This window comes from Sminthopsis crassicaudata, chromosome 3 (assembly GCF_048593235.1).
Source record: "Sminthopsis crassicaudata isolate SCR6 chromosome 3, ASM4859323v1, whole genome shotgun sequence".
Lineage (NCBI taxonomy): Eukaryota > Metazoa > Chordata > Mammalia > Dasyuromorphia > Dasyuridae > Sminthopsis > Sminthopsis crassicaudata.
Window position 1 is genome coordinate 213913886 of NC_133619.1, and position 26615 is coordinate 213940500.

General features: G+C 34.4%; 1 protein-coding gene across 1 annotated transcript; it reads left to right on the forward strand.

Annotated features, from left to right (window-relative positions):
• The first annotated feature begins 702 nt into the window (after positions 1-702).
• RBBP7 (RB binding protein 7, chromatin remodeling factor) lies at positions 703-26539 on the forward strand. Its single transcript, XM_074299908.1, has 12 exons — positions 703-1076; positions 2209-2353; positions 8162-8307; positions 14176-14349; positions 15573-15688; positions 17317-17477; positions 18379-18505; positions 18610-18687; positions 19926-20002; positions 22490-22547; positions 24151-24261; positions 26041-26539. Exons 1-12 carry the CDS (start codon positions 1061-1063, stop codon positions 26107-26109), a joined length of 1278 nt encoding a protein of 425 aa, XP_074156009.1. The 5' UTR covers positions 703-1060; the 3' UTR covers positions 26110-26539.
• Positions 26540-26615: the final 76 nt, after the last annotated feature.

The following is a 26615-nucleotide window of genomic DNA, read 5'->3' on the forward strand; positions in this document are numbered from 1 at the left end:
AGGAGGGGGAAGGTGGAGAAGGGAGACAACTCCCCAGCAGGCGAACCCTTCGTGCCTCTGCAATAAGGGAGTTTGTTCCACACGCTCCTAGGACAGACGGGGCTGAAGGATCATCCAGCGTTCCCGGAATCCGGAAATGCAATGGCTCAGTATATTACCGTGCTCCCGGAGAAACTGCACCGGAGCAAACAAATCCAAGCACACTTTTGTACCTGCGCGTTTTAGTGAGAAACTTGATTTCTTGGGAAATATCTCAAAAAGAGCTTGCTAAAATCAAGGGTCTTCTCTCTAGCGACACAGGACACGATTCAGGATTTTACAAAACCCCAAAACTGCGGTTTCTTAGCGCTCCCCAACCCGCAAGCCTTTCCCCGGCAAGTACAGCACGTACTGCTGCACCTTCCCCTCCGCGTGCGAAACCACTGGGCGCTACAGCCCTCATGCACAACTAGGGGAGGGGAAAAGGAAGGGAGTACCCGCCTGCGACTCCCTGGCACACCCCCGGCACACCCTCGGCAAGCTCACGCTCCGCCTCTCTCTCTAAGTCTCTCCGTCTCTCTTGCCTACTTTCCCCTACCCCTCCTCCGCCTCCGCAGCAAATCCACCCTAAAGTGCGCAGGCGCGCCTTGGCGCCTCCTGTCATTGGACGCGGTAGAGGCGCCGTTTGCTCTCTGACCCTTCTTGGCCCCTTTCCCCGCCCTCTGGGGGCACGTAGTGCGCCTGCGTGTTTGCGACTGGAGCGAGCTGGTAGGCGCGGACTGAAAGTCTCGTTCCAAGTTTGGAAAGAAAGAGGGAAGCGATTGGGGTCAGAGCTGCCACCGCAGCGGGTGAAGGAGCAAGGCTAGGCCTGGCTTCCAGGCATTGGGGCAGTGGGGCAGCGGGGAGGAAGAGGAGGAGGAAGGTTAGTGGCGGAAGCGTCCAGGACTTCTAGTCCTGGGAGCTGGGTGACGCGGCAGTCTGGTGCGGCCCCGGCCGGCTGGCGTCGCGCGGCTAGAGCAGGGGAGATCGAGACGGCGCCCGAGGGGCCTGACGGCCGGCGGGGCGCACTGCCCGACCTAAGATGGCGAATAAAGAGAGTAAGCTGGGCCCGGGGTGGGGAGGTTGTGGGGTGAGATCTTACTCTTGGAGGAGTTCGCGCACACGTGCACGCGCGGATCGTGGAAAGAGAAGGGGGGAGGAGGGCGGCGCGTCAGCCCCTGGAAGGCGCGAATAGTGCTCAGGGCGGTGCGGAGAGTAGTAGGGGGCTTTTTGGGGAAGCGGAGCGGAGACACGGTCCGGAGGGGCTGGGAAATAGACTAGTGCTTTCTCCCCGTTTCTCCCCCCCACCCCCATCCTTCTGCTTCTGTGTCCTTGGTCCTGCGGCATTCTAACACCATCCCTCAGACTAGGGTTCTACAATGTCCTAGCTACCCCTAGCCTGGGGTACAGCCCCTGGTCTCAGAGCGCCCTGATTTTCATTTTGTTCCTGCAAGTTAGCAAAGAAGGGAGGTGCATATATTTTTTAAATTAAATTTGATTTTTAAAATTTATCATAAATACAGTTTCCTTTCTTCTCGCCCACTCCTCCCCCTTTGGGAAATAAAAAAACCTTGTAACAAATATTCACGGTCAGGGAGGGAGGTGCGTGTCTACTCATTTCTCAGGGAAATATGGAAATGTCACCAAAATCTGTATTCCTTTTATCTTGTCAGAATGCTGCCTTTTCCATCAGGCCCCTACTGTGTAATTAAGAGAGCATCTTGCACTGCTAGGCTCCGGGGACACAAAGATGAAATAGCAGATTTCAGCCTTTACTAAACTTGAAATCATTAACCTTGAATTATTATTGAAATCGTTAGCACTGAATCATTGCTTACATAGAGGCCAAACCATATATTTGTAAAATACTGGCTTCTTTTATGCAATAAATAAATTACTTAATATTAAAACTGCCAGGAAAGTTTTTGGGGTTATACATCTGTAATAATTATGCAGAACTAAAAGGGCCAGAATAGGATTGAAAGGGTAAAATTTTTTTAAATCTTAAAACACTTCTCCAATAAAGTCATCTCTGTAAATTAGTACTGAATAAATATATCATTCATTAAGTGTCTGTTAAGTAACTGTAGTGCTGGGGATGAAACTCACATTCTAACTATATCTCCCAGTTCTGAGGGTTTTGCTTCCTAGAACAGTTAAACATATTAATTAATGTTCTCTCCTTTTCAGTGTTTGAAGACACGGTGGAAGAACGGGTTATCAATGAAGAGTATAAAATATGGAAAAAGAATACCCCATTTTTGTATGACTTGGTTATGACACATGCCCTTGAATGGCCCAGTCTTACTGTTCAGTGGCTTCCTGATGTAACTAGGTAACTAAAATTTAAACAGTTCAGTTAAATTACAAAGAGTAAAGTTACTTTTACAAAACAGATATTGGCATGAGGGGAAAGGTAATTCTTAATTTCTCATGCAAAAAATTGCATATGTTTTGTTTTAAGAATAGGGGTTAGTAGATTTTAGAATTTTAGAATAAATTGGAATTGTTTCATGAGCTTATGATTTCTTCAAATTGTAGAGGGTAATGTATAATGTACATAGTCTAAGTTAGATATGTGGCATTGCGTATCTTTTCAAGATGAAAGTTATTTAGGAAAGAAATAGACAAAGGTGTAAGGTTAGAGTATAAAGACAGTGTGAATAAGGATACTTTTGTAGGAAATATTTCTTAGGCAGTATCTCAAAACTACAGGTAGATGTTTTTTGGTAGAAGGCATAGAAAGAAAAGGACAAAGGTAAAGGTAAAAGTAAAGAGAGGTTGCTGTACAGTGCCTTTGTAATTCAGTATTGGATATTTTAAAGTAGAATTTTTAGTTTCCTTTTAAATGCATATGAGTATTCTTTTCAGCTAGTTCTAAAATAAGCTGAAGTACTATATAAGAATAAAATTACATTATAGGTTTCAAGTTTTAGGTACTTAATCAAAATGGCTAAAATTAGACCAAGGAGACTAATAATGTATTTCATAATCTAACCATTATTTTTTATTTACAGATATCTTAAATTGGTTGTTTAACATGTCAATGTGTTATAAAGCTTAGATTCTTCATAAATTGTAGTTCCTTCTTAGCTCCCTACACATATTTGATTTTAAGAATACTCTTATACTTGAATATATTGTACAAACATGAAAATTGGTTCCAGAGAAAAGAATTAAATAGCATGGTATTTAACAAATTGTTGGATACATGTGATTAAATCTTGAAAGTGAATTGTGATGAATAGATTATTGTTTTCAGGTTCTGAGTTTGTTTATTCTACATAAGAAAATTCTGTTAATTCTGTTAATTCTGTTTTCCAGTTAATTGGTAGGAGTTTATGATATTCTTTAGCAAATAATTTGCTCTTTCCCTCTTGGACTTATTTTTCTCAATTCTTGTAGAAGTGGCTCATTGTGAAAGAAATAAAGTGGAAGTGCCTGTGGTTTCATTTTTCAGATTTTAGGGGCAGTTTTGGTGAAAGAATTCAGTATGTTTGGATGAAAGACATCTGAATATAGTCAATCCTCATATATCCATTCCCTAAGAATAATAATGATAGCCAATATTTCTTTTTTTTTTTTTTCTTTTCTTTTTTTTTTTAATTTTTACAAAAATTTTATGCTTAGGTAATTTTCCAGCATTGACAATTGCAAAACCTTTTGTTTCAACTTTTCCCCTCTTTCCCCCCACCCCTTCCCCCAAATGGCAGGTTGACCAATACATGTTAAATATGTTAAAGTATAAGTTAAATAAAATATATGTGTATATGTCCAAACAGTCATTTTGCTGTACAAAAAGAATCGGACTTTGAACCAGTGTACAATTAGCCTGTGAAGGAAATCAAAAATGTAGGCAGATAAAAATATAGGGATTGGGAATTCTGTGTAGTGGTTCATAGTTACTCCCAGAGTTCTTTCACTGGATGTAGTTGGTTCAGTTCATTACTGCTTTGGTTCATCTCATTGTTGGAGAGGGCCTCGTCCATCAAAATTGATCATCATATAGTCTTGTTGTTGAAGTATATAATGATCTCCTGGTCCTGCTCATTTTACTCAGCATCAGTTCATTTAAGTCTCTCCAAGCTTCTCTGTATTCATCCTGCTGGTCATTTCTTACAGAACAATAATATTCCATAACATTCATATACCATAATTTAACCCAACCATTCTCCAATTGATGGGCATTCATTCATTTTCCAGTTTCTAGCTACTACAAAAGGGGCTGCCACAAACATTTTGGCACATATAGGTCCCTTTCCCTTCTTCAAAAATCTCTTTGGGATATAAGCCCAGTAGTAGTGCTGCTGGATCAAAGGGTATGCACAGTTTGATAACTTTTTGAGCATAGTTCCAAATTGCTCTCCAGAATGGCTGGATGTATTCACAATTCCACTAACAATGTATCAGTGTCCCACTTTTCCCACATCCCCTCCAACATTTATCATTATCTCTTCCTATCATCTTAGCCAATCTGACAGATGAGTAGTGGTATCTCAGAGTTGTCTTTTTTTTTTTTTTTTTTTTTTCTTTTTTCTCTGAGGCTGGGGTTAAGTGACTTGCTCAGGGTCACACAGCTAGGAAGTGTTAAGTGTCTGAAACCAGATTTGAACTCGGGTCCTGAATTTAAGGCTGGTGCTCTATCCCTGCACCACCTAGCTGCCCCAGACTTGTCTTAATTTGCATTTCTCTCATTAATAATGACTTGGAGCATCTTTTCATAAGGCTAGAAATAGTTTCAATTTCTTCATCTGAGAATTGTTTGTTTATATCCTTTGACCATTTATCAATTGGAGAATGATACCCAATATTTCATAGCACTTAATATTTGCCAGGTACTTTACTAGTATCGCATCAGGTCTTTATTACAACCTTGGAAGGTAAGTGCTATTGTTATTCCCTTTTAAATTGAAAAGTAACTTGTCCAGGATCACAAATGTGAGTGAGGCCAGATTTAGATTCAGATCTTCCTGACTCCAGGCCCAGAGTTCCATCTAATATACCATCTGGTGGATAAATAAGTTGTTACATTAATGTTTTGGAACCTAATAGAATTTGACCTGTTCCTTGTTTTTCTTTACAGGCAAAACTGACAAAGCAGCAAAAATCTGCTTACTGGTAGTAAAGAGATTGTTGAGGTCATTATTTATCCATTTTAGATAATTAAGGAGATGATTGGATGGTTGGGAGATAACATTATGTGAACAATTTCTCTGTTACACCCATTGATACATAATAGTAAAGGTTAATTTCATACCTTTTTTCCAGCCCTAAGGAGTCTAGTTAATTTATGAGTATTTTTGGAAACAATAGCTTCCAAAAATATCTACTAGTTCAATTCTTGGCTAAATTAAATTTTAAGAAATGTTCTGTTTCAGTTTTGCCAAGTTCATTTCCTAGTGTATGGGGGGAGGGGCATAATTATAAAGATAATTAGCATTTATATATAAAACCTGTTTTTTTTTTCCTACAGACTCTTCTTGCTATTGAATTCCTCCATGAAGTTTAAGGATTTTTACTAAGAGTTCAAAATAGTTTGCTATCACTTTCAATCTGTTTTTACTTTTTTTATCTTCATTTTCATAAATGTAATTCAGTAGATAGTTTATATCAGCAATTAGAACAGTCCTTTTACTCTGGCTTAGTTACTAGGAAATGTCTTTCAAAACAAAAACTATTACTTTGTCATTATCTTCTTCAATGAATGTGTTTGCCAAGAAAGTCTATTTCACTTAGGATTGGTACTTTTTGATTAATTACATAAGTTATATCAAATGGAGTTGGGAGCTGAGAAAAATAATGAAGAAATGATCACCCCATTTCTTCTTCCAATTAGAAACTTTATGTCACCTTCATTTTTGTTTGAAGTCTTGTAAATTCCCACATTCAGAGAAGTGCAGTATGCTCTGTGAAGATTATCTGTTCTATTCGTCATTAAAATATGACATAGGGGGCAGCTAGGTGGCGCAGTGGATAGCGAACCAGCCTTGAATTCAGGAGGACCAAATCAGGTCTCAGACACTTAACATTTCCTAGCTGTGTGACCCTGGGCAAGTCACTTAACCCCAGCCTTGGGGGGTGGGGTGGAAATATGACATAAAATCAACTTCTCAAGAGTCATTTTCAGAAATCAATAATTAATTATATATGCTTCATTTCTTAACATGCTTGTTAACAATATAGGTTCTCTAATATATTTTATATAATTTTATTCTTTTCTTTACCTGCTTCATGGTCCATTACTGGTAATGCTGGAATGGAGGGTAGTTGATTTGGGGGGGAAAAAAAAGAAAAAACTTAGGATATTTTGAGGGGTAATGTTTTAGAACTCTACATTTTTCCTCTTGACATAACTCTTAACTTATGTGTTCTGTTTCTTTGGGTTTTTTAAAGGTGTAGAGAAATCCTTCTTTTATCAGTACAAAACACAGCCAGATAGCACAAGCCCTGGGGGGTTGCCAGAAACACCAAAAAATTAAAAACTTTTCTTAGGTCAGTGGTTAATCATGTGAGAGGCAGGATTTGAATTCAGGTCATTTGAATCAAAGCCCAAAGTTCTGTGACCTTTGTTACAGGACTTCTTTCTGTTTATTTTTAAGTTAAGTCATCTATTTCATAGTTTTGTATGTCTTTAGCTTTAGTTTTTTAAAAGAAATTTGTATTTCTCGAGGACTGTTATGTTGTACCAAAAAAAGAATTTTGTGATATAATCCTTATAGGATTTTAATCGATAATGTGGTTCAGAGTATAAATTCTATAGAAGCTGCTGGGCTACCTTTATAGATGCTTCTCACTGACAGTTTTCTTCACCATTGAAATTAATCATAGATCCATTCTCTAATGCTCTCTATTATGTGGTTAAAAAAACCTCTTAAATAAAAGAACCATGATTTCATCAATGTCCATATTACTATATAAAAACAAAAGAAATCTTTTATCAGAACTTCAGATATTTCAAGATTTTATGCAATATTTGAAAAATCACCTGTAAAGTCCAGTGTTGAACTGCTTTCCTTAATGAATAGTGACAGAAAAGCCAAGAGGAAATGGTTTTTAGAAAGCAGAAGTTATTCTTTTAAGTTCTCTACTTCTCAGGCATTGCATTGGTTAGACTTGGCATTTAAGAAGTTTATAATTAATTGGCCAAATAAGTTCATATCTCTGTTATATTGAAGAAAATTTTTCTCTTAACTCAGGGAAAATGTTTAAAACCCTTAACATTTATAGCTAATTCTTGAAGGAACCAAATATTTTTTATATTTTAAAAAATATTGACCAACTACCTAAATAGCATTCTGTATGTCTATAGGTTGTCCATTGTTAAATGGTTTATGATTACTACTTTTTCACATATTGCCCTTTAATTCTTTGAAGTCATTCCCTTTAAATATTTTCCTCCCCAAATTATAAACATAAGAGAGATTGTACGTATTCTTTCACCTAAAAGTTGGAGCAAAACTTTAATTTCAACAAATCATTTTTTAGTTTATTGCATATCATTTAGTGGCTGCACTGATGTGGGGCATGAAGTAATTGAATTCACTGCACATCCTTGCTTTTTATCTTCATGAAGACTTTTGACAGCTGTCACTTAGAAAACATTAGTGCTTAATAGGATAACCCAACTTGAAGGGAAGAGTTCCAGATTAGCTAATTTACTTTGGAATCATAAATAGCAACATTTCTCTAGATAATACAGTTATACAAACATAGTTACTATATAATGTTACAGATTTGCTTCTTGGGGAGAGAAGTGCCCTTAAGTACTAGGAACATCAAAAAATGCTTCTAAATGAAATATGTGCCACGTATCTTTTGATACATTACGGGGAGTGAAATCTTACACCAGTATTACTCAAATCTCCACATCATTGCAGTGTGTTTTCTCATCAACTGAATTATCTTCCTTGAATTTTGAGGATTTCTTGCTGATCTTGAATCAAGTTGAACATGAGGGTCTGCATAATACCACTGTGGGAGATGGAGTCTTGCATATATGGATATGGCTTTTGTCTCCATTTTTAGAGCTAAATTGCATTTGTCAGTAACTAAATGCTAAGATTTCTGTGATTTTTAGTTTGCTTTTTTTTCTTTTTCTTTTTCTTTTTCTTTTTCTTTTTTTTTTTTTTTCTTTTCAAAACAGACCAGAAGGAAAAGATTATGCCCTTCATTGGCTAGTGCTGGGGACTCATACTTCTGATGAGCAGAACCATTTAGTCGTTGCACGAGTACAGATTCCTAATGATGATGCACAGTTTGATGCTTCCCATTATGATAGCGAAAAAGGAGGTAGGTATCCTATAAATTTATCATAGGTGTTAAAGGGATTTTATATTTTCTGAGCATATGCTTTTATGAGAGTCTGTTTTGATAAAAATAAACTGAAGACTCTGAATTTATATAATCATCATATTGAATAGTAATAATGATATGATAATATAATATGCTTAGATAATTGTAAGTGAATTAAAATAATATGGACAGGTACTATTTTATGTACTATTGTAATCATCTATTTTGTTACTAAGTAAAAAAAAACCTAATTTTCCAAGAAGTAACAATCTTTAGCTGAGACTTGTGTGAAGCAAAACAGCTGAATTTGATGAGGAAAAGCAGGGCTTGGACACAAGCACCCATACAGAGGACCTCATCTTTGTATAATGTGAGTGGAAAAACACCTGAAGCTTCTGTTCAGGGAACATTGCCAAATAAATAACAAGAATATTTTTTGATATCTATAGGACAGACAGAAAGAGGTATAGTATCAGTTGAATTGTGAAGAGCAGTTGTGAATTTTAAAAGGAAATAAATGTGGCAAAATGCATGAAGAATTTAGTTTTGGTTTTTGGCTCTAGTACTAGCAGAGAAAAACTTTTAAATATATGAAAGAGTGATAATAGTCTTATTATTATTTCTTAGCAAATCAAATAATCTTGTATTTGGTATGTTCTAGCAGAGTAAAGCCATTTAAGGTATTTTAAGTCAGGTTGACACATTACTTGTTATTCCTTAGGAAGTCACATGTTTTGTGTCAAAGTCCTGTCCCTGGATTCTTCTGACAAAATCTTTTCAAATGGTATGTTTTGAGGACAATGGAAATTAGGATCATAGCTGTAGAGGTCATTAAGTCCAACTCCATTTTTAGATGGTTAAACTAAGACTTGGCATCATATAATTAATAAGTGTTGGAGGCAAGATCTGAGCCCAGGTCTTCCTCGCTACTAATTCATCACTATATTGTGCCACAAGAAAAGTTATATAAAATTACTCTATGGAAATGAAAATTTTACTGTAATTTCTTCTACTTTCCTAAAATTAATCAGGAACTTGAATAGAAATTATTTGTGATTTTGTTTTAGAAGTGTACTTTAAAAGAACGTAAATGAAGTATGTTTCCTCTCTTCATCCCTTAGCTACTCACTTAGCCAGGGATTACTTAGCCAAGAAACTGAACTATTTGGGGAAAAAAATAAAGAACTCCAACTGAATTCTTACTTTTTTTTTTTGTTTGTTTTTTTGTTTTTTTTTTAAGGTATATATATTATTATGTTTATCAACTCAGTAGCTTCTAGAAGCATGGAATTATAGAAGTGAGGGATTTTTAGAAGCATGTTCCTTAATAGCAACAAAAACTGACAGTTACAAGGCCAGGGCAAAAATCCAAGCAAATGTAAATGATGGAGCCATTTAATACAAGTGTACAATACTAAACCAGTAACTACAAACTGTATTAGCTTTGGAGAGCTTCATGGTATTATAGCACAGCAAAATTATGTAATCATATTGATTGAAGTAAAAAGAAGGTAAATTATGTTCTTTATGCTTTGGATGAATAAAGAAGCATTGCAGTGGACCTAGTTAAAGATCGTTGCAATAAAAGGTTCTTTACATCCTGTTTCTGTATATCAGTTTGTAATTAAGAATTATTTAGCAAATGTATTCTTTGATACCTTTCACGTGATAGACATTCACTCTAACAAAAATCCCTGACTCTACGTATCCTTATACTGCAGGGAGAGAGAGAGGAGACTTAAAATGTAGATGAACCATGATTTGCTCTGCCATCAAACCAAAATTGTCCTTCAGACATTGAAGTCATCTCTTCCCGCAAAAGCCGTAGAGTCCCAAAATATGCACACACAGAGGAAGAACCTTTAGGCAAGTGATTAAAGGTGTACATATAACAATCCATCATCATGCTTTGATCTTTTTCATTCAGCAAGTATTAGAGTAAATGTATTAGGCACATATCACTGTGCCAGACTGCTTTAGGGGATGCAAAAGAAGTAATATAATAGATTAACATTGGCCTTGACAATAAAATGTGATCTGTTTGAAAGAAAAAATTAAATAATTGTACAGCATTGCCATGGTAAAGATATGCTTACTGCAAGGTTTTTTAATATTTGATTCAAATCTGTTTTCTCTGCCTTTAAAAGTGACATTATAGCTGTAGTATGTGTGTGGGGGGGGACATGTGTACATACATATAAACACATATAAGGTTTGGGAAAAGAATATGTTATGTATTCTAGTCAATATGAAATAAGATTGACTTCTGACCTCAAGGAACTGGTGTGCAAAATAAGTAATGAGTATTGCCAGACAATACATTCTTAAATGCTAAAATTTATGAAAGTAATTACTTTTTCTGATTTCAGAGACAAGAAAGGTTAGTGAGCATTGAAGATTTAGATGCTATTAGGAACAAAAAGAAGAGGAATGTAAAGCTTTACTAGGTTAAAGCTGCACTGAAATTTCTGGGACATCCTGTAGAGGACTTTAACTAGAATTTTGATCAAAAGTAACTTTGATAGATAGTGAGCAAAAGTCATGGTGTTCCTATTTTGCAACTGGGAAAACCAAGACATAGAAAAGTGAGGACTTAGACAAGTCCTACACTTAGTAAATGTTCAAGTCAAGAATTGAACCCTGTTCTAAAAATAGCACAGCAGTCAAAATTAAGCCAATTCTCATGTAAGACTTAAACTCTTGAGATTTAAAAAAAAAAAAAAAAAAAAAAAAAACCTTGGCAAATAGAAATTGAAGAGGCATGGTTAGACAGCAGTTTATGCAAAAAAAAAAAAAAAAAGATTTGAAGGTTTATGATAAGGTGTCATAAAAAGTTAAAGCATTTCTTTATTGAATTTAGAGACTAAAGGAGTTGATAGTCACATTTTATTCTGCCCTGTTCAGACCACATTTGAGCACTGTATGTTGGGAAGGATATTGATAAACTAGAGAGAATTTTGAGAGAGGTGGCCGTAGTGGTGAAGATCGTGGAGTGCTGCTTCAGAATCATTTGAAGAAGCGGCAAGTGTTTTACTTGGGCAGCAGACATGGGTATGAGGATGGAAGAAAGGACATCATAGCTTTCATCAAATTATTGAAGATCCATCACATGAAACAGGGATCAAACTTGTCAGAGGGTAGAAATAGAAATGGTGGTTGGAAGTCGCAAAGCAGCAATTGTAAGCTTTCTGTTGATGAGTATTGTCCAGAAATAATTGGGATGCCTTGGGCTCTGTCGAGTTCTTCTTTATTAGAAGGATGCATATAAAAACTAATGGGCCTTGTCTGAGGTCTGTTATAGAGAAGATTCTTGTCCAGAAAGAAGTAAGAATAGATGACTGCCAATATGCCTTCATTCTTAGACATTCTGGTAAAATAACAGTCTTTTTCATTTTGGCATTGTTACTTATTTAGTTGCTTATTAAGCAACTTGATCATCTATAATATATATAATTTTGACTAGGCAAAAGAGGCCCTTCTCTACCTCATTTCTTCTCTGACTTTAAGCATTAATTAGGCATTGCCTTCAAACAGAGACCTGTTAAAGACCTTAGTTAAAAAAAGGCCACTGCATTTAGAGCCATCTCCAGTCATTCTGATCTACATCTTGCCACTGGACCAGATAGCTCCAATGGAATAAAAGGCTGATGACCTTGCACAATCCCACTTCACTTGTTTGTCATGACATCACCTCTCTGATGTCATAGTTATCTTCAAGAATGATGGACATACAACTATTAGAGCAGCATCATCTGTAATGTCCAGAAACAGGACTAAATCCTGACTAGATTTAAGAATAGATCTAGGGAATTAACATATATCCCATGCTATGGTGAAACGTTATAAATATCCCACAGACTTGAAACTTACTTAAGGAGCTCAGCACCTGATTCTGTGTCTTCCTCTTTTGCTTACCTCCTATCCTTATATTAGGGGATTTCAAAATACGTCCTCTCAGACTTCCTAAATTTTATAACCTTTGTTTCTCAGCTAGCTCCATACTATGCTACCTGCATTCTAATCATCATCCCCACATCTCATGCTCTCTTCAGAATCCTGGACACTGGGTGAGCTTTCACCTCAAATTGCATAATATTCTAAGTGTTAACTTACAAGGAAGGATAGAGAAGTCACTCTCATAAAAAGAAATCAAACATGTATGACCTGTTCCTAATGAAGCTGTACTGGCTCTTTGATGACTACATTCTTTTATTTTTTAATATTTTTTCTTTAGTAAAAACAAATTTTAACATCCATTTTTTAAAAATATTGACTCTCAAAATTTCTCTCCCTCCCCTCCAGACAATAAGCAGTTTGTTTATAGGTTATACTTTCCATATTAGTCATGTAGTGAATAAAAATACAGATTAAAAAACCCAATACCACAAAAATAAAGAAATTGAAAAATAGTATGCTTCACTCTGCATTCAGACTCCATCAGTTCTTCAAAAGTGGGATAATTTTTTAATCACTATATTTTCTTTATTCCAGATGTTTACTAACTATTCTTAAATTATGGTAAGAATCAATTGTGTTTGGTGACCTGTAGTTCGTAGGGTCCATTCTTTGTCCTACTCTAGCCCTTTACTTTCTCTCCAGTATTCTCTATGACCTTTCAAAAGTGATTGCTGTCATATTTTCTAGTTATTTCATTATCCCAGAATGTAGTTAACTGGATTCGATGCTTTAAATTCATCAAAGGCAACTGGGCAGCTAACTGCTCTCTTGCCATGCCTATTCATCTTCAGGGTCAAGTCTTTTACCTATTTTTGTTCTGTCCTTTCTATTTTGGGGCAGGGAAAACAAAATAAGCTACTTATTCTTCAATTGGATGTTAATGTCATCCACGTTGAACATTAGTTCTATCCCTTTTTGTTCTTAGCTTTTTTTTTTTTTTTTTTTTTAACCACATCAACTGATTTTTAACTGTATTATTCCTGTTATGATTATAGGATAATTCCACATTTTCCCTATTTTTTTTTAAATTTAAAATATTTCTTTTTACTTGATTAAAAATAATTTTTAAGTTGTTTTTTTTTTAATTTTAAGTTCCAAATTCCCTCTCTCCTTTGCCCCCTCATTAAGAACATAAGCAATTTTTGATATAAGCTATACATATGTAATTATGTAAAATATTGTCATAATAGTTATAAGAGGAAACGTACAAAAAAGGAAAACAGTAGTATACTTTGATTTGCATTTACACTTTATCAATTCTTTCTCTGGAGTTGATTCCATATTTAATTATACCTCATGTACATGCCTTTTAAAAACCTGTGTTTTCAAAATTTTATTCTTGAGAGCTTCCCAATCTTTCTATGCTGGTTTCCTTTGTAAATTGTTAGTCTATGGCATCTAATCAGTTATTTCTCAGAATCCAGGGAAAAAATCTTTGGGGGAAGGGAACAGCTAGGTGGCATAATGAATAGAGCAGCAGCCCTGAAGCCAGGAGGACCCAAGTTCAAACCTGGTCTCAGACACTTAACAGTACCTAGCTATATGATCCTGGGCTTAACCCCAGTTGCTTTAGGGGAATTTTTAAAAACTATTCCTTACTTTCACAATGATGATTTCTCAAGCTTTCTAGTATTTCTACTCCAGCAGCCAGTTCCTTCTTGGTAAGAATAAAGTCCTTGAAGTTGGCATACATGAAATATCCATCAGTGATATTTTTAATGCTAATTGGTTCAAATAATTTTGGTGTCTGGCACCAGATGAAATTTAAGGCAGACACAAATTTAAAGCTTTATTTTTTGAAACGTGTCAGTTGTGTCCTGGTTTGAGTTATTCAAGTTAAAATCTGTTGGTTGAGCTAATTGGCTTTCGTCTGTTAATTCTCAGTATATTTTTCCCATTAAAAATTAGAATTTGGGGGCTTTGGATCTGTAACTGGAAAAATTGAAACTGAAATAAAAATAAATCACGAAGGAGAAGTAAATCGTGCACGTTACATGCCCCAGAACCCTTGTATTATTGCTACAAAAACACCATCTTCTGATGTATTGGTTTTCGATTATACAAAACATCCCTCTAAACCAGGTAAGTAATAATTGTTGTGTCTATACTTGTAGTGGTTTATTGATTTTGTTTCATTTCATTTTATTTTATTTATATCTAGTGCTGAATTTTTGACTATTTAAAAGGAAATTCAAATGAACATTTCTAAAAGTTAATTAAAAAGGGGGAATGGGACAATGTTCTTTTAAAAATAATAATAAAAGCTATTAAATTAAATTATGGAATTTTAGAATATAATACTTTTAAAAGATAACTATAGGCTTATAACCCTATGCCACTAAAACAACACTTGGATTATTTTGTTAGTAAAACTAGAGTGGCCCAGAGGTGGGTGATCGAGGATGGTGAAAAGTCTTGAAACCTTGACATAGGCAGAATGGCAAAGAATTGGCGACTTAGCTTCAAGAGATTGGGCAGACTTAATTAGGATAACAGGCCCTGGAAATTGAACTGAATTTCCTTTAGTCATATAGTAATTTAGTGGCAGAAGCCATACAAGATCTTCAGATATTTAAATTGTTTTGCTTTGTTTTGTTTTAAGAGGCATGTTCTAAGGCAAAATAGTAACACAAGCAAGGTTGTTCAGAGATGAAATGGGCTGCTTTGTGAAGTAATGACCTTATTTATCTGGCAGTAAATCTCAAGTAGAGGACTACTTGACAAGGATTTTGTGGCTAGTATCCCTCAAATTGGTTAGAACATTGGACCAGATGACCTCTAAAGTCCTTGGTAACTTTTAAAAAATTCTATATGAGGTCTATAAGAACACATTTTGAAGGTTTCTGAAGTACCTGAATTTTTATTTTTGATAATAGGTGGTTTCCATTAAATATTGGCAAAATAAGGCTTAAATGGGAATGGGGAAGAACAACAATGCTATTAAAGCATGTCTCATTCATATATAATCTGTAGTTTTTCCTTTAAACTGATTTGTTTGGGGGGGGCACATGATTCTATTTCAATATACATGTTTTTGTTGCTGAGTTTTTTGTTTTTCTTTTTTATGTCAAAAAGATTTTATTTTAGGAAAATTAACCTGTATTCAGATTGGTTCAGAATATGTCTGTCTTTTTTTTATGAGTAGTTTTCCTTCTAGGTATTAAAATAAGAATTATACATGGTCCCTATTGGAACCGGATGCAACTTTTTTTGGTACTAGTAAGAAAGCTTCATTTCAAGTCATTATTCTCACATACTTATGCAACAGGTACAATTTAATGTTTGTTTTTCTTTTTTTTTTAAAGACCCAAGTGGAGAATGTAATCCTGATCTTAGGTTAAGAGGTCATCAAAAGGAAGGTTATGGTCTTTCCTGGAACTCTAACTTGAGTGGACATCTCCTAAGTGCGTCTGATGACCATGTGAGAAATTTGTTCTTCATAATCTTATGTTCAAATGGTTGCCTAAAGTGTTACACTTAAAAATTTTTATTGATGATCTTTTTTTTTTTTTTAAATCATTCATGTACCAGCCCTGAAGTCAGGAGGACCCGAGTTCAAATGTGGTCTCGGACACTTCCTAGCTTCCTGACTCTGGGCAAGACAGTGACTCTGTGACTCCGGGAAAATCACTTAACCCCAATTGTCTTGGGGGAAAAAATCATTCATGCTGAAATCTTTCTTTTCCCACTCCCTTACCTAGAGTGCCATTCCTTATAACAAAGAAGAAAGCAGCATCAAGACCCTCTAACCATCAGCTGAGTCTGAAAGTACATGGTAGTGTTGAGGAGTTGCTCCTGATAATGCTTCAGGAAAAATGGTTGGCTGTTCTTATGTTCACTATATACTATGGACTTCAGATTCCCAAAGTATTTTAAGAAAATATTAAGGGTTGATTTATGATGGAAAAGCCTTGAGTTTTTAAGTAAATAATGGATTATTAAGTGCTTCCATCTTTTCTTGTGTGGATATATTGTGTATACCTTGAAATAGGAGACAACTAGTGGAAACAGTTTTGGAATCCAGAAGACCTCAGTTCACATCCTATCTCAAATGCATACTGGCATGTGTGATCCTAGGCCAAGTTGCTTAACCTCGGTTTCCTAATCTGTAAAATGGGAATGATAATAGCAACTTCTTCATTTATTCCTCAGTTATTGTGTGAATAAAATGAGATAATAAATACAATTTTAAAAGTTTTGCAAACCTTAAATGCTATGCAAATATTAGTTGTTAGTAGCAGTAATATTAAATAAGTTCTCATTTATTAGTATGGTATGCATTGATTCAGTAGTTTTGTGGAATAATCAAAAACAGTTATTTCATATTCCTTTGTCCACTTAACTAATCAGTGGATTGAAATAACATTCTATTCCACCACCGAGTGGGAATTGGGAAATAATTGGGGAAATTATTACATAAATTTGAAAAAAAAAATTACTGAAATGCTATTTTCTTTTCAATGGATCCTCTAGCCAAGGGATTTCTTAACCTTCTGACTAATGAATCCTATGGACCCCTTTGCAGAATGTTTTTTAAGTGCAAACAATTTATAAGATTACACAAAGGAAATTGATGATAATAAAAAAAAAACATTCTTTGACACATTATAACCATTCCTTTATCACATTTCAAAAAAAAAGGAACCAACTTTTATAACTGTTGCAGATTGTGGCCATCTTCTAGATCCTGTTCTAGGAACCTTTCTGACATATGATTGGTAGAAAGCCTTGAGTTTGACATTCTAGAAATCTTAAGTAATTCCTTTTTGCCTCTAAGAAAAAATACAGGCTTGTCATTTAAAGCCCTCTGCAGAATGACTCCAACATATCTTTTTTTTCTGTTAGATAAATTGGGCTTCTAGGCATGCTTTCTTCAGTATTCTTTTTCTCCAAGCCCTCCCAGAGTTTATGCTTGTGTTTGGCTGGCAAGCAGTTTCCTCCCAAAAAGATTGATGGCCTTCAAAGCTCAATTATGTAGTAAATTTTTAGGGATTTTTAAAAAGAGTATTTTTACTCATTTCTTATGGATATGTATTGTTTTATTTTCAGACTGTCTGTTTATGGGATATAAATGCAGGCCCAAAGGAAGGCAAAATTGTTGATGCCAAAGCAATCTTTACTGGTCATTCTGCTGTTGTAGAAGATGTGGCATGGCATTTACTGCATGAATCATTGTTTGGATCTGTTGCTGATGATCAGAAACTTATGATGTAAGATGGAAAGATCTAATTTGGTTTGAGTTTTTTTTTTCCCTTATTGTTGACAGATAATATAAATGTGAATTAACTTTTGGATTGTAGCTAAATATCTCAATTCTGTTTGGATCACAGAACTGCTATTTGATGCATATATTAATTTGACCAAATCTCTTAAAACTTTTCTACATTTTAATTTTCTTATTAAAGTAAACTGAAAAGGTAGTATTGTCATCTCTAAACTGAGCAGATTTTCTGAATCTGTGGTCCTATCTGCTTTTGAGTAGAGTTAAATGTATAGAGGGAGGGACTAAGAAAAAAACAAAGCACTTAAACCAAGAAGTTTATTCTACTTACCAAGGTAGGATTTACAGTCAGGAATTAGATCTTACGATTTTTCTTTGTGATTTTCATCATCATGTTACATAAGTAAAATATAGAATTTATCGGGTGTTGAGTGGGTTTGTTAAAGTGGTAATGACAGCAAGGAATAATTTTAGTGAAGAACTAGTTTAAAATTAACCATATTAAAATAGAAATGACTTTTTATATTATACTTTATTATTTTTATTATGAATTTATTATAACATATTTTTAAATTTTTATTATATATTAAGTATATTATATACTTCATTAAGTATATATGTATAAATAAGTATTGAATATATTTATATTATAGTATATTGCATATATACTTATATAGTATATATAAGTATATTATATACTTATGTCAAGTATAATATATTATATAATTATAGTTTTAAATTATTACGTTACATGTATTATTTATAATATAAATAACAATTTATTATTAAAATAGAAATGTTAATAGAAGTGTGTCATTTATATTTTGGGGCTGGGTATATACTTTATATATACTTTTTTTCACTTTTTTTTTTCCTTCTCTAAATTACAGCTGGGATACCAGGTCCAATACAACATCTAAGCCAAGTCATTCTGTAGATGCACACACAGCTGAGGTCAACTGTCTATCATTTAATCCATACAGTGAATTCATTTTAGCAACTGGCTCAGCTGATAAGGTTTCTTAAATTTTTTAAATTTCTGTGGATGTGTAAATGCATGTCATTTTAGTGATTATTTATCCCAAAAGCCTAAAATTGTTTTCCCATTTTTTTCTCCTCAGACTGTGGCTTTGTGGGATCTGCGTAATCTAAAATTAAAACTACACTCCTTTGAATCTCATAAAGATGAAATCTTCCAGGTGTGTAAAACATGATAAGTTTTTTTTTATGTGAACATTAGACTGAAGAATTGTAAAGCCCTTTTAGTTTTATTCTCTTTTCTTTACGATATTTGAATTTACTTTGGAGCTGGCTTTGATGCTGCGTTCACCTATTTAGTGGTTTGCTTACCAAGATTAATTCAGTATTAGATCAGATTTTACTCTACTGTATTAAATGTATGATTTGTGGTAATTGAGAAATTCCAGTAATAGGCTTTTTGGGTGGTAATTCAGTGACTGGCAAAGAGCTGTAATTAATTTTACAATAAAGAGGGAAAACCCAGTAAATCTTTATAATCTCTTAAATTTTATTCATTGTATTTTAGTTGAATTTTTATGGCCTTTATTGATTTTAATTAAGTTGAAACTTTGGAGAATTATTGAACTCTAAATGGAGAGATTTAGTTCTGAAAGGCTTTTTGAACCTTAAGTTAAATATAAGTGGTAGAATAAATAAGCATTTGTTGGTGGTCAGTAGCTTGCCTGTGTAGAAAAAATGGCTATGAGGGGCAGCTAGGTGGCACAGTGGATAGAGCACCAGCCTTGAATTCAGGAGGACTAGAGTTCAAATCAGGTCTCAGACACTTAACACTTCCTAGCTGTGTGACCCTGGGCAAGTCACTTAACCCCAGCCTCAAAAAAAAAAAAAAAAAAAAAAAATACTAGGAAAAAATGGCTATGAGTTATCCTCAAAAAACATTTAAGTGCCTACCATATATCAGGTATTGTCCAAGGCACTAGACAGTAAACTAAGGTTTAGAGTGACAGGCCCTATCCTTTCTTGATGTTCTCTCTGCAATCTGATATGAGCCATTGAAGACAAATTTGGAACTTTGAAAACATTCCTAAGTTCAGTCATAGAAGAAGGAAAAAATTCTAACAAGAAAGGAGATGGCAGGTTCTCAAGAAACAAAAATCTTGTGTATATGTTTATGTATCATCTGTCCTTAACTTTTTTTATTTTCATTTTAACTAGTTACAATGCCTGAAATTCCTTAAGTGAGAGATTTCTTTAAGTTAAGCAATTCTCAAATAGAAATAAATACCCCAGGACAAGTCAAAGAGGGATATTTAGCAATTTGTGAAATAGACTGAGCAACTTATAAATGCACTGCATTTTCAATTTGAGAACTGATCATATTTTGCAGAGCATATAATAATCTTAGGTATTTAGACAATTTTTTAATTGCATTTCATTTTTCAAACTCTATTGCTAGGTTCATTGGTCTCCACATAATGAAACTATCTTGGCTTCAAGTGGTACTGATCGACGTCTTAATGTGTGGGACTTAAGGTAATAAGCTTGTGCTATAGTGACTTTTGGGAACTATTTTTACCAGTGTTTTTTGCCCTGGTTTTTGCTGCATACTCGATTTTAATCTTGTTTACTTTACTTTTAAGTTCAACTTTTAATGATGTCTTTGCTTCCACATTCAGATAATTTCTGATTATATAACCCCAAACCCAGAGGTAAAAGGAAAACAAAACCAACCTATGTAGTCAGTCACAAGTTAAATGCAATCTTTTATACTCATAATCTCTATTTCACTAAGAAAAATGGGTAACAAGCATGTCCTCATTTTAGCATTGATCTTTATAGTGCTTGGTTTCATCATAGTGTCCTTTTATTATTTGAATCTTTGTGTATACTATTTTTCTTGCTTCATTCTTCATCAATTTATAAAAGTCTCTTGTTAACACTGAATTACTGTTTACAGTATAATACCAATTCCCTTCTATTTTCTAATCAATGAATGTCCATATTTTCCACATTTTGCTACCATTAAAAGGCTTTTTTGTTGGTTTAACTGCAAGAACTTTTTTTTAATAGCCTCCTAGGTTTTATGTCCAGCAAAGGGCATTTCTGGGTCTGATTTGGTCATTTCTTTTTTCCATATAATTCCAAATTATTTTGCAGAATGGTTGGATAAATTCACAACTCCACCAAGAGTTTAATATAACTCCCTTTGGCAGTACTCCCAAAATTGACTATTTTCTTTGCTAATTTGTTAAGTGTGAAAGGAAATTTTAGAATCATTTTAATTTTATATGTCTTTTAGTTGATTGCTTTTCAAGGTTGTTCATTCATTTGACCACTTGCCTCTTGGGTGAGTCCTGACTACCTTTCCATTTAATTCTAGTGTTTTCTGAGAATATTGTCATCCTTTATGGCTATTTATTTCTCCCAGTAGTGTGTCATATTTTGTCACTGAACAAAAGTAATTCACTTTTAGGGTACTGTCAATTAAATTAAGGCTTATGTAATCTTTTTTCTCACAACTTAGTCACCTTCACTTTTTAAATCAAAGGAGGACACAGAAGATTTTGCCCTCTTTTGTATTTTCCTTGGTATTGTGGGTCACCATGGCCTCAGAATTATTACCTAGTGTCCATCCTGCAAGAGGTTTGTTTGATACTTAGCCAGACTGTTCCTCATAAAGCAAGTGAATCATGTCCTGAACAGCTCATTAGAACCTGACAATTATCAGGCTATGCTTGAATAGCCCTCACAAAACCACAGTCACCTTCATTTCGCTCAGAGACATCAAAAGAGGACTTTGGTGGAAGGAAGGGAGAAGAGGGACATGAAAAGCAATTATATAGAGTAGGTCTTAATTTCCACTGAAGAGAGGTCCCTGTGAGAGGAACATTGGCCTTTGGCCACACTTAAGTTGAAATATTTTCAAAGGAAACAAAAGTCACAATTATTGTGAATGTACTCAAGAAGCAACTGAAGGAATGAAATGGAAGGTACCAGAAACAAGGCAAGTGCTGCTCTGTAGTGGAGGAAAAGGCAGTCCAAGTACTCTGACAAGTTGGCTTTTATGCAAAATGTTTTCTATAAAAATTCCTTTCATTTGTGCATTTTATTCTTTGATGTACTGCTTTCTAGAAATTGTCTGACATGTGGCAGCCACTAAACCTTAGCTATATTTAATAAAAATAAGGATAAAAAGGTCTGGCCTAAGCCACTTACCCCTGTTGGCCTCAGTTTCCTCATCTGCAAAATGAGCTAGAGGACATGACAGACCACTGGCATCTTGCCAGAAAAACTCAAATAGGATCAAAAAGAGTCAGATGTGACTTGAATAAGAACAGAAGGACTAAAATGGATAGTAATGTAGAAAGGGCCTTCAAACTAGCCTATGCCGCTGTTCATAATTGTGGCATGCCCTAATTTTTCTAGAATTTGAAGAATATTTTTGTGGCTTTATGAAGCAGATTAGGACTAGAAGGGACAGTAGAGATGATACACTCCAATCACTTCTTTTGACAGATGAGGAAGCTGAAAATCAGAGAGGTTTGAAGAAAATAGCAGGGTTTAGATTCATAACTGGAAACTGAATAAATATTTCCTCTTTTATACTGAACTGCTGTCTGAAACTATTGTTCACTTACTGATTGTTAAATGGAATTTAAAAACCGCATACAGGTTTTGGTGTCTCTTTTGGGACTAATGTTTACCTTCTTATAGTTGTGTTTATATATTAAGAATGTCAGTGGAGTCTTTTAAAGAAATACTTTTCACTCTGTTTTGCTCCTCCCTATACCATTATTAACAATAACAATAGTTTTCTACCAGGTTCCAATATATACTATGAAATATTAGTTCAATTTGCTTCTTAGGTAAAGAGCATATCATTGTTCACTGTTCTAGAAGATAAAGGATAGTTTTCTAAACAACTTTTTAAAAAGATGCATTCTGTGGCAGCAATTAATAGCTTTCCTTTTGCATTAATTCTGATTATAAGAATTTCTTTATCTTTCTTTTTCTTAATAGTAAAATTGGAGAAGAACAGTCAGCCGAAGATGCTGAAGATGGTCCCCCAGAACTTCTGGTATGTTTTTGGTTTTAACATATAAAAGACTTGATGTCTTTATATAAATTCCTTTATATATGGCTTGCTTATTCAAGAAATATTCAGAACCACAAAAATTCCAGTACCAGGAGAATTTGGAAAGTCCTTGAAGTTTGTTATAATTTGTTACACTAGAGCAGTCACTGGTTTACGGTACAATCAACAACTTACTTCCTACAAAAGCTATGTTGTCCCTAATAGTTGTGTATAATGGAATCATTTTCATATACACTTAAAATTTTGTGATGTTTCTTATCATTTCTGATTATGGTCAGTAAATACATTATAAGTGGTATTTTAGGCTTCACTATATCACATCATAACCTGTGGGATTATTGTTTCTAGTAGTCAGTCTTTTCTCTTTTGATAAACAGAAACTCAGAAAGTTCAAATAACATTCTACCTTGTTTGGCAATTTTGTATTAGAGCTAGAACCAAACCCAGATTTTTGGATTCCTGTTCAGCTGTAGACACGTCCTCAATATTTCAGGAGGAATGTCCAAATTAATCTTGTTTTGGAAATTCTTTTTTTAAAATTAAAGACTTCCTTTGTTTGTCAGACTTTAAAATCCAATATCCTGAAAATTTGTGTTTCCCAACCTTTTTATTCAGTGATCTTCTGTGAACTTCTTTGGATGGCCCTCCCCATACCCAGAACTTGTTTAGCAAGTCATTATCAATTACATAAACACTTAATTAGTGCAAGGCCAAATGCAAAGGATGTGGTTTAAAAAAAACAAACAAACAAACAAAACTGTATATGTGTATTTCTTGGTGTTCTGAATGTACCTTGTCCTCTTCTATCTCTGCACTTGATCTCAGACTATTTCTTCTTAGCTATGACTATCTTACCCATCTTTCAAGACTTCATTCAAATCTGTTCTCCAGGAAGCATTCCCAGACCATGCCAGCCTACAGCGATTTTTCCTTCTATTTGTCTGTCATTTATTTCCTTGTGACACATTTCTTGTTTCACTTTTCCTTTATCTACGTATACCTTGTCACTGTGTTGTAGAGACTGCTCTGTGCATTTGAACATTTTGTTTGTTTCCCATGTTTCTGGAAGAAACAACTAGTCATTCACCTTCTTTGATGACTCATCTCTGAAATAAAATGAGGGGTTGTTGACCATTTGATTCATGAAGTCCAAATCAGGTTTCCAGTCCTGACCTTTGCCTTCCAGTGATGCTGGTTACAAGTTATCAGATTGTAGTGGTACAATCCATGATATCAGAACACACCAAAGGGAAGCTCCTGGAGATTTAGGAGTATTTCCTTATTTTTCTATTTGGTACATTGTGTAACAGTGTATTACTAAATGACTATATTTAAGTAGAATTTGGTAGTATTTTATAGTCTTGATGTTGAGAGCGAACTAGCATGCATGTTTTAGGAACTTCTAGCCTACACCATGATGTAATAATATTCCCTCAGATTTTGAAACAATTTTTCTTGATAGTTTTAAAATTTTGCAGTAACAACTCTGACTTACAACAGAATCATGCTGATCATACAGCATCTTAACAAAAAACTGACTCTTGTGTCTTCTATGTATTTACCAACATTTATGTTTTACTAACAGTTTATTCATGGAGGACACACTGCCAAGATATCAGATTTTAGTTGGAATCCCAATGAACCTTGGGTAATTTGTTCTGTTTCTGAGGATAACATCATGCAAATATGGCAAATGGTGAGTACTGCTATTTTTATATTTGGGAGTCTTATCTGTAGGTTTCAAATGAGAGGTAAATATAGGTTTCATGATTTTAAATATAAGGCACAAGAATTATTTGGGGATCATATTTATATGAGTGCTTAAAAACTTTGTTAAATGCTATAACAGAAAATAATTGTGATTATCAAAGTCTAACCTGAGGAGTCTCTGAAATGTTCCATATTCAGTCTCCCATAGAGAGAAGAAATGAGGTTGATTCTCATCTCTTCTTTAGGACCAAGCTTTGTTTTTTTTTGTTTGTTTTTTGGTTTTTTTTAACATTTACTTTTGGATTTTATTATTGCTGTTCTTTCTTTCCATTTACAAATTATGTATGTTTTTCTGATCCTGTTTAATTTGTTGTGAATCAGTTTATATCTTAACATGCCTCAAAGTCTTCACATTCATTGTTTTATAGTAGGCTAATTAATATTCCATTATATTTATGTATCAGTTAGTTTAGCCATTCCTGTGTTAATGGACAAAAGAATCAACTTCATTTGCTGCTTGTTGTATAAATATTTTTAGTATGTGCAGGACCTTTTTTCTGTTTTTAACCATTTACCTCTTTGGTCAATCTTGGAGTCAAAAATGGGCATTTTCTCATGTTTGCCCATGTTTTTATGCCAGTAGCTATTCCTCCCAAAAAAAAAAAAAAAATTTATTTTTGCTAGGTATATTGGAATATGACTCGTTCCATTTTTTCCAATTCTTTCCCTCTTCTGTAATTCACTCATAGGAAATGCCTATTTTATGCTTTAAGAACACTCCCCTTAGCCATATTTATGCAAAGAAGCTAGTCTCATTCTTTTCATACATGATGTTATGAATTCTGATCACATCCCCATCTTGAGACTGTTGTGATATTTAACAGCTTCTCGTTTCAATTCTGACATCTTGGTGCCGAGAGTCGGATTTTGACATGTCTCATTTGTACATGAATTACTGCTTGCAGGTTATACGTGGCTTTTGAGCTGCATGTCACATAGCTAACCACATAGGGCCTCATCCCAAGTTTAAAATGCTTTGGAAAAAAGAAGTGTCACTAAGTCATAGAATTTTTTTTGGGGGGGAAGGCATTTTCCTATACATAAACAACCTTTTCTAAAAATTGTTTATGTGGTTTCCTAAGTAACTACATAAAAGTTTTGAGTCAAAGGGGAAAGGAGTAAGCTCCCAGATTTAACATACACATACAAATGATTTTATTGGCATAAAGAAAAAAATCCTCTCTACTGGTGAAAACAAGTGCTTTGAAATAAATACTTATTTGGGGGCACTACTCCTCCCAAAAGCAATATACTCCGGAAGCAGACCTTGAACCCTGGTCTTCTGAGGCGACTTTCCACAGTATACACAGAATTTTTTTTTTTTTTTTTTTTTAAATGAATAGCCAACTAGAGTCAGCCTCTGACCTTTATTTTGTGACCTTAGGCAATAGCACCTAACTCCATTGTTGGATTAAGTGAGATATTTGTAAAGCACTCTAGCACAGAGTTTGTAATAATTTTTGTAATAACTGACATGTAAATCTGAATGATTCCTCCCTTACTACAAAAAAATTGTTTATTATGTATGTATATTTATTTAAAAGCTATTTCCTATTATTCCTTGCTTGATAAGCTAAGAACTTAAGTTCATAGTAATAAAGACTTGTCAGTCTTAAAAAGGTCTTCCCACTCTAATTATAAAAAGTGTTGGTTTGTGATGATTAGTGCCAAATTTTGTGTGTAAACTTTATCAATTATTTCCCAGGCTGAAAATATTTACAATGATGAAGAACCAGATATAGCGGCATCAGAACTGGAGGGTCAAGGATCTTAAAACCTTTTATGTCTAAGATGAAATAAAGATTGCTGGATATTTGTAAAATGGCTAACATTCATTTAAATTATCTTTTGGGGTTTTTGACTACTATACATTAAAAATATCTTTTTTTGAATGTAATGCTACATGGATGCTTGATTTCTCAAATACATACAAAAAAAAAATTGTACAGTTAAATTTTAAGCATTCCTTATCCCTGATTATTTCAAGCACTTTTTGAAGTGAGCTTACTGTACTATTGTATTTACTTTTGCTATTTGGGAATAGCAACAGGAATAGTAACAGAAATGTTACTAAAGAGCCTGACTATCCATATGTGTCTCTTATCAAAAACAAAACAGCTTTTTACTTTAAAAAAAACAAACAAACAAACAAAAAAAGCACTTGATTGGCTTTGCATAAATAAATCTTTTTGGGGAAAAAAAAATTGCCTTGTTCTGTTTATTTACAAAGAGTACAGTTATAAAGAATATGCGGTGTCATGTGTTATGATGTCCTCCGTA

Bases quoted from the DNA above. Each gene is read 5' to 3' on its own strand.
- RBBP7 (XM_074299908.1), top strand. The intron at 2,354-8,161 runs GTAACTAAAATT...TTTTCAAAACAG, and splicing joins TGGCTTCCTGATGTAACTAG to ACCAGAAGGAAAAGATTATG. The intron at 17,478-18,378 runs GTAAGATGGAAA...TCTAAATTACAG, and splicing joins GATGATCAGAAACTTATGAT to CTGGGATACCAGGTCCAATA.